We start from the raw sequence: 8,852 nt of genomic DNA on the forward strand, positions 1-8,852 counted from the left end.
AATGTCACCACACCGGGCTCGAGGGGCGTGGCCTGCACCCCCATGGGGGCGTGGTTTCGGGACATTTTTTTAAATTTTGGGTTTTTTTCTCCATTTTTTCAACTTTTTGCGGCGTTTTTTGGCTTTTCCGCCTTTGTTCCTTTTTAGTTTTCGCCTTTTTTGTCGCTTTCGCGTCCTTTGGGGCCTTTTTGTCCTCCCAGTTTTGATTTATTTTTAATTTTTGACCTTTTTTTTCCTATTTTTTCACCTTTCCCCCCTCATTTTCTTTCTCCTTTTCCATTTTCCCTCCTTTTTTTTTTTTTTTTTTTAATTTTTGGTTATTTTAATCCTTTTTTTTGATGAGTCCTTTTTTTCCCCCTTTTCTTTCTTTTTTTTTTCCCTTTTCCCTTTTCCCCCCTTTTTTTTTTTTTTTTTTTTAATTTTTGGCTATTTTAACCCTCTTTTTGTCTTTCTAATTTTTCTATTTCCCCCCAATTTTCCCCCATTTTTTCCCCTTTCCTTTCCCCCTTTCCACAAATTTAAACCTTAAAAAAAAATCTAAAAATCCAACTGAAAAAATTCAATTTAAATCAAAATCTCAATTTCTGTCAATTTTGACCTCAAAATTCCCAAACTTCACCTTTTAAAATTTCATTTTTTGACCATTTCAGGTCGAATTTCGGCGTTTTTAAGACTGACAAAAAAAATTAGTTTAAATTTCGATTTTAAAACGTCAAAACTTCAACTTTTAAAAAAATTTCTGCCAATTTCCACTTAAATCTCCAAAATTTGAGTTTAAAAATCCCTGATTTATACTGCAAATCAGTGTTTTTCAATACCATTTTTAGTGTGTAGCTCTTCCTAAAAGACTCGAGACAGACAAGTCGCTGTCTCACAATTGGAGCTCCCAATGCCTGAGTTAATGCAGATGCTTTTGGGCTTTTTTTTTTCCCCACAAAATGATCTCTGAGGGTTTAAGAATAGTAAGGAAGTAGGAAGGGGGGGAATAAAAGAAAACAAGGTGGCAATGTATTCTCTCTGGAGAATGTGTTAAGAGGGAGGACAATTCTCCAGGTCTGGCATATTGAGGGTTTTTATCACTGGGAGAGCAGCTTTCCTCTATAAATTACTGGGATGATAAGGAGAACACATATCCTGCTCCTCTATCCAAGGAAGAATAGCTAACATTTGTTTTTCTTCGATAATCATCTTTCCAGATACACATTCTCTGGCTACATAATGACTTGAAATGTACCCCAACTAGTCTCTATGTTCAAACATTTCAAATTCTTCATATTTGAATTAAGAGAACGGTACTCAGACAGAAATTATTCTTATTTAGATGTTAAAAAGAGACAAAAACCAAAACAAATATCTTCAAACTCCTACATGCAGAAGCCAGAGCAGTCATTATTTCCCATTGCTGGAGTGAGAGATGCTTTCAAGACCAAGCTCTTTGAGATCCACCATTTTGGAGACATTGGAAAAGAGGAGGAAGTGTTCTGGAGGCTCATTACCAAAAAGCAAGGCCAAATATGAGGCTTCTTTATTCCAATTCCCTTGCTTCTGTCAAGTCCCTATATTTTATTGTGATTACACTTTTAGAAAGGATAATTTAAATTATGACCCTACATAGAACATCAGAAAGACTCTGGAAAGCAGCAAAAAGAAACTACCACATATTCAGCACATCTGAGGCTCCCCATACCACCCTTTTATAAGATGCCAATTTTTTCCCCTCTTGGGTATGAATTTTTCTGCCATCTAACCTATTCTAGTCCTTCAGCCCTCTGGTTTGAAGCAAATCCACAGGATCGTGTATGGTGCTTTTAAATCACAGACAACTTTACTTGATAGGCAGGAATACAGCACAGTGCTGAGGGGGTGTTATGATATTGTCCTGTTGGGTTATACCACTAGTTCCTGCTTTTACTTTCCAAATCATTCTCAGGATATATTATTACAAAATACTATTTTGTAATAATATAAACTTGAAGCCACAAAAGCATGCTGAGGCCAGATCCTCAAATACTTCAGTGAGAAAAGTTCACAAGTAATTTGGCTCCTGCTCCAAAGTGTCTCTGAGGTAAATAGGGTTGATGTTCTCTTGGATTCGCAGAGGTATGATGAGTCCTTTTTTTCCCCCTTTTCTTTCTTTTTTTTTTCCCTTTTCCCTTTTCCCCCCTTTTTTTTTTTTTTTTTTTTAATTTTTGGCTATTTTAACCCTCTTTTTGTCTTTCTAATTTTTCTATTTCCCCCCAATTTTCCCCCATTTTTTCCCCTTTCCTTTCCCCCTTTCCACAAATTTAAACCTTAAAAAAAAATCTAAAAATCCAACTGAAAAAATTCAATTTAAATCAAAATCTCAATTTCTGTCAATTTTGACCTCAAAATTCCCAAACTTCACCTTTTAAAATTTCATTTTTTGACCATTTCAGGTCGAATTTCGGCGTTTTTAAGACTGACAAAAAAAATTAGTTTAAATTTCGATTTTAAAACGTCAAAACTTCAACTTTTAAAAAAATTTCTGCCAATTTCCACTTAAATCTCCAAAATTTGAGTTTAAAAATCCTAATTTGTGTCGATTCACAGTTAAATCTCCAAACTCTGGACTTTAAATTCCCAATTTCTGCCAATTTTAACTTAAATTTTCAAAAACTGAATTGAATAATTCCGATTCCCGCCAATTTCCGCTTAAACCTTCAAAATTTAAATTTAAAATTCCCATTTTTCTCTCAGTTTCAACTTTAATCTTAAAAAACTGGATTAAAAAATTCTAATTTCCGTCAATTTCCACCTCAATCTTAAAAAAAATTTGCATTTTAAATCCCCTAATTCTGTCAATTTCTACTCAAATCTCCAAAAATTGACCTTAAATTCTCAATTTCCACTCAAATCTCCCAAATTTGGATTTTAAATTCTCGATTTCCACTCAAATCTCCCAAATTTGACCTTAAATTCCCAATTTCTGTCAATTTCCCCTCCTTTTTTTTGGGTAATTTCAGGATTTTTGGGGTAATTTTTGGCCTTTTTGGGGTAATTTCTGGATTTTTTTAGGGTCATTTCTGGGCTTTTTTGGGGCATTTTTGGGATCATTTTTGGCTTTTTTTTTATTTTTTGGAATAGTTTCTGGCTTTTTTTGGGCATTGAAAAAGTCAATTTTGGTGTCACTTTTGGGGCTTTTTTTCGGTAATTTCTTGTGGTTTTTTTGGGTCATTTCAGGATTTTTTGGGGTCATTTCAGGCTTTTTTTAGGCATTTTTGGGGACCTTTTTTTGGTCATTTCTGGATTTTTGGGGTCATTTTTTGGGGCTTTTTTGGGTAATTTCAGGATTTCTGGGGTAATTTTTGGCCTTTTTGGGGTAATTTCTGGATTTTTTTAGGGTCATTTCTGGGCTTTTTTGGGGCATTTTTGGCTATTTTTGGGGACTTTTGGGGTCATTTTTGGCTTTTTTTTTGAGTTTTTGGAATCGTTTCTGGCTTTTTTGGGGCATTGAAAAAGTCAATTTTGGTGTCACTTTTGGGGCTTTTTTTGGGTCATTTCAGGATTTTTTGGGGTCATTTTTTGGGTATTTTCTGGATTTTTGGGGTAATTTTTGGCTTTTTTTTGGGTCATTTCTGGGCTTTTTTGAGGCATTTTTGGCTATTTTTGGGCATTTTTGGGATAATTTCTGGCTTTTTTGGGGCACTTTAAAAGTCAAGTTTGGTGTCACTTTTGGGTAATTTCTTGTGGCTTTTTTTGGGTCATTTCAGGAATATCCTGCTTATTTTCCCCATTTTCAGGGATCCATTTTCAGGATTTTCCGGGAACATCCCAACGATTTCCCCCCATTTTTGGGACCCATTTTCGGGATTTTTTGGGAACATCCCAACCATTTCCCCCCATTTTCAGGATTTTGACCATCAGTGACCAGGACCCTGCACTGCTCTAGACCCTCCTCGTGCACCCGCCGCGCCTGCTCCAGCGCCTCCTCGTCCTCCCGGGACCTGGGGAGTGACCAGAGTGACCACTGAGTGACCACTGAGTGACCACAGTGACCAGTGAGTGACCAGGAGTGACCACGAACTGGACACAAGTCAGGGACTGGCCGGAGTGCTTGTGGTTGTCCTCGTGGTGTTTGTGGTGTTCTTGGTGGTGTCTGTGGTGTTCCAGATGTCGTGTGTGGAGTTCCTGGTGTCTTTGGTGGTGTTTCTGGTGTCTCTGATGGTGTTTGTGGTGTCTCTCGTGGTGTTTGTGGAGTTCCTGGTGTCTCTGGTGGTGTTTGTGAAGGATCTGATGGTGGTTATGATGTTCCTGGTGGTGTTTCTGGTGTCCCTGGTGGTGTTTGTGGAGTTCCTCGTGGTGTTTCTGGTGTTCCTGGTGGTGTTCCTAGTGGTGTCTGTGGTGTCTCTGGTGGTGTTTGTGGAGTTCCTGGTGGTGTTTCTGGTGGTGTCCGTGGTGTCTCTGGTGGTGTTTGTGAAGGATCTGATGGTGGTTATGATGTCCCTGCTGGTGTTTCTGGTGTCCCTGCTGGTGTTTGTGGAGTTCCTCGGGGTGTTTCTGGTGTTCCTGGTGTCCCTGTTGGTGTTTGTGGTGTTCCTGGTGCTGTTCCTGGTGGTGTCTGTGGTGTCTCTGGTGGTGTTTATGGTGTCTCCAGTGGTGTTCCTGGTGTCTCTGCTGGTGTTCCTGGTGTCTCTGCTGGTGTTTGTGGGGTTCTTGGTGCTGTTCCTGCTGGTGTTTGTAGTGTCCCTGCTGGTGTTCCTGGTGTCTCTGCTGGTGTTTGTGGGGTTCTTGGTGCTGTTCCTGCTGGTGTTTGTAGTGTCCCTGCTGGTGTTCCTGGTGTCTCTGCTGGTGTTTGTGGTGTTCTTGGTGCTGCTCCTGGCGGTGTCTGTGGAGCTCCTGCAGCTGCTGCCGGTGGCCGCGGCCGTGGCCTCACCTCATCCTCTCCTGCCCTGCTGGTGTTTGTAGTGTCCCTGCTGGTGTTCCTGGTGTCTCTAGTGGTGTTTATGGTGTCTCCAGTGGTGTTTGTGGTGTCTCCAGTGGTGTTCCTGGTGTCTCTGGTGGTGTTTATGGTGTCTCCAGTGGTGTTTATGGTGTCCCTGCTGGTGTTTGTGGTGTTCCTGGTGCTGCTCCTGGCGGTGTCTGTGGAGCTCCTGCAGCTGCTGCCGGTGGCCGCGGCCGTGGCCTCACCTCATCCTCTCCTGCTCCCGCCTGAGCCGCTCCTTCTCGCGCTCCACCTGCTCGGCCTGGGCCTTGAGCGCCTTCTCGCGCTCCTCCTTCTCGCGCGCCGCCCGCTTGAACTGCTCGAAGGAGTCGCTCGAGGACTTGGCCGCCGCCGCCGGCGCCGCCGGGTGCTTCTGCACCAGCGACGCCCACGAGCCCATGTTCTTGATCTTCAGGTCCTGCCGGAGACAGCGGCCACCGCGGGGTCACCACGGGGCCACCGCGAGGTCACCACCGGCTCTGGGATGCACCAGAGCCGAGGTGGCCCCCATGGGATGCTCCCATGGCTTTGTCCTGAGGAACTGGAGCCAGCCCTGGAGATCCCTCAGCCTGGAGGGGTCTCAGGGTGGGAACTCCCAACCCTGGAGTTCTTCAGATCCCCCAGCCCAGTGGGATCTCAGGGGGTTCTCCCAGATCCAGCCCTGGAGATCTCTCAGCCTGGTGGGATCTCAGGGGCTTCTCCCAGATCCAACCCCAGAGTTCCCCCAGCCCAGTGGGATCTCAGGGGCTTCTCCCAGATCCAACCCTGGAGATCCCTCAGCCTGGAGGGGGTCTCAGGGGGTTCTCCAGGTCCCCCAGCCTGGTGGGATCTCAGGGGCTTCTGTGAGACCAAATCCTGGAATTCTCCAGGTCCCTCAGCCCGGTGGGATCTCAGGGGCTTCTCCCGGATCCAACTCTGGAGATCCCCCAGCCCAGTGGGATCTCAGGGGCTTCTCCCAGATCCAACCCTGGAGTTCCCCCAGCCTGGAGGGATCTCAGGGGATTCTCCCAGACCCAACCCTGGAGATCCCTCAGCCTGGAAGGGTCTCAGGGGATTCTCCCAAACCCAACCCTGGAGTTCCCCCAGCCTGGTGGGATCTCAGGGTGGGAACTCCCAACCCTGGAGTTCTCCAGGTCCCTCAGCCTGGTGGGATCTCAGGAGCTTCTGTGAGACCAAATCCTGGAATTCTCCAGGTCCCTCAGCCTGGTGGGGTCTCAGGGGCTTCTCCCAGACCCAACCCTGGAGTTCTCCAGGTCCCCCTGGATCACACCCATCCCTGATCCTGGTGGGACCTCGTGGAAGAACCTCTGGAAGCTCCCAGACCAGTTCTGGATGTTCTCCAGGTTCCCTGGAACCCCCAAACCCCCCCTGAGCCTGGTGGCACCTCATGGAAGAACCTGTGGAAGGTTCTGGAACTTCTCCAGGTTCCCTGGGACCCCCAAAGCCTCCCTGAGCCTGGTGGCACCTCATGGAAGAACCTGTGGAAGGTTCTGGAACTTCTCCTGGGACCCCCAAACCCCCCCCCGAGCCTGGTGGGACCTCGTGGAAGAACCTGTGGAAGGTTCTGGAATTTCTCCAGGTTCCCTGGGACCCCCAAACCCCCCCCGAGCCTGGTGGCACCTCATGGAAGAACCTGTGGAAGGTTCTGGAACTTCTCCTGGGACCCCCAACCCCCCCCCGACCAAATTGGGCTGGGCCGGGGTCCTCCCCCCTCCAGGGGCTTCAGCTCCGGCCCTGCAAGCCCAAAACCCGGCATCAGCGGGGCCGAGACCGAAATTTGGGAATTCTGGCTAAAAATTTGGGAATTATGGAGATTCATGGTCCCAAAATTGGGAATTCTGACCCCAAAATTGGGGATTCTGGGGGTCTCAGATCCCAAATTGGGCTGGGCCGGGGTCCTCCCCCCTCCAGGGGCTTCAGCTCCGGCCCTGCAAGCGCAAAACCCGGCATCAGCGGGGCCGAGACCGAAATTTGGAATTTTGGGGATTTTGGGACCCAAAGATTGGCAATTATGGGGATTTGGAACCCAAAAATTGGGAATTACTGGAAAATTTATGGCCCCAAAATCAGAAATTCCGAACCCAAAACTGGGAATTCTGGGGTCTCTGAACCCAAAAATTGGGAATTCTGGGGATTTGTGGTCCCAAAATTGGGAATTCTGGAGACTTCAGATCCCAAAAATTGGGAATGATGGGGACTTTGAATCCCAAAAAAGGGAATTCTGGGAGTGGTGAACCCAAAAATTGAAAACTATGGAGGTTTTGAACCCAAACATTGTGAATTCTGGGAATTTCAGATCCCAAAAATTGGGAATTCTGAGGATTTCAGATCCAAAAATTGGGAATGATGGGGATTTCAGATCCTAAAACTGGGAATTCTGGACACTTCAGATCCCAAAAATTGGGAATTCTGGTGATTTCACATCCCAAAAATTGAGAAATCTGGGGATTTCAGGTCCCAAAACCTGGGAATTCTGGTGATTTCAGATCCCAAACAATTGGGAATTCTGGGGATTTCAGGTCCCAAAAAATTGGGAATTCTGGGGCTTTCAGACCCCTAAATTGGGAATTCTGGGGATTTCAGATCCCAAAAACTGGGAATTCTGGGGATTTCAGATCCCAAAAATTGGGAATTCTGGTGATTTCAGATCCCAAAAAATGGGGAATTCTGGGGCTTTCAGATCCCTAAATTGGGAATGATGGGGATTTCACGTCCCAAATATTGGCAATTCTGAGGATTTCAGATCCCAAAAATTGTGAATTCTGGTGATTTCAGATCCCAAAAATTGCGAATTCTGGGGATTTCAGGTCCCAAAACCTGGGAATTCTGGTGATTTCAGATCCCAAAAAATTGGGAATTCTGGGGCTTTCAGATCCCTAAATTGGGAATTCTGGGGCTTTCAGATCCCAAAAATTGGCAATTCAGGGGATTTCAGATCCCAAAAATTGTGAATTCTGGTGATTTCAGATCCCAAAAATTGGCAATTCAGGGGATTTCAGGTCCCAAAACCTGGCAATTCCGGTGATTTCAGATCCCAAACAATTGGGAATTCTGGGGCTTTCAGATCCCAAAAATTGGCAATTCAGGGGATTTCAGGTCCCAAATATTGTGAAGTCTGGGGATTTCAGGTCCCAAAAATTGGCAATTCGGGGGATTTCAGATCCCAAACAATTGGGAATTCTGGTGATTTCAGATCCCAAAAATTGCGAATTCTGGGGATTTCAGGTCCCAAAACCTGGGAATTCTGATGATTTCAGATCCCAAAAAATTGGGAATTCTGGGGCTTTCAGATCCCAAAAATTGGGAATTCTGGGGCTTTCAGATCCCAAAAATTGGCAATTCAGGGGATTTCAGGTCCCAAATATTGGCAATTCAGGGGATTTCAGATCCCAAAAATTGGCAATTCAGGGGATTTCAGATCCCAAAACTTGGGAATTCTGGGGATTTCAGATCCCAAATATTGTGAATTCTGGTGATTTCAGGTCCCAAAAATTGGCAATTCAGGGGATTTCAGATCCCAAAACCTGGGAATTGTGGGGATTTCAGACCCCAGTGGGAATCCTGGGCAGGCTGACCCCAGAGCCGTTGCTTTTTGGGGTGCCCCGTGCCCGGGGTGGCCGCACTCACGCTGGGGGAGGTGCGGGGCCGCTTTGATGCCCTCGGGGTGGCCCTTGGGGGGCTCCTGGCGCAGGGGGGGGCTGAAGGTCTCGGTGCGGATCACGGGCGAGTGCAGCTTCTCCTCCTTGGCCCCCCCCAGCGGCTGCGACTGCACCACCGAGGCCGCCCGCAGCTCCTGCACGGAAAGCCGGGGTCAGGATGGGATCCAAAATCCCGATCCCGATCCCAATTCCTGCACGGAAAGCCGGGGTCAGGATGGGATCCAAAATCCCGATCCCGATCCCAATTCCTG

The 8,852-nt window shown here is 46.2% G+C and overlaps 1 protein-coding gene across 1 annotated transcript in view; it reads right to left on the bottom strand.

Annotated features, from left to right (window-relative positions):
- Positions 1-3,757: 3,757 nt before the first annotated feature.
- LOC121339666 (bromodomain-containing protein 4-like) overlaps positions 3,758-8,852 on the bottom strand; it is a 32,162-nt gene continuing 27,067 nt past the window's right edge. Inside the window, exons 15-18 of the mRNA XM_041411647.1 lie at positions 8,570-8,735; positions 6,181-6,290; positions 5,149-5,381; positions 3,758-3,965 (exon numbers count right to left, since the gene is read on the bottom strand). Coding sequence (XP_041267581.1) covers positions 3,758-3,965; positions 5,149-5,381; positions 6,181-6,290; positions 8,570-8,735 — 717 coding nt within the window. The remainder of the gene's footprint in view (positions 3,966-5,148; positions 5,382-6,180; positions 6,291-8,569; positions 8,736-8,852) is intronic.

Source organism: Onychostruthus taczanowskii, unplaced genomic scaffold, assembly GCF_017590055.1.
Source record: "Onychostruthus taczanowskii isolate IOZ18803 unplaced genomic scaffold, ASM1759005v1 scaffold367, whole genome shotgun sequence".
NCBI classification, from domain to species: Eukaryota; Metazoa; Chordata; class Aves; order Passeriformes; family Passeridae; genus Onychostruthus; species Onychostruthus taczanowskii.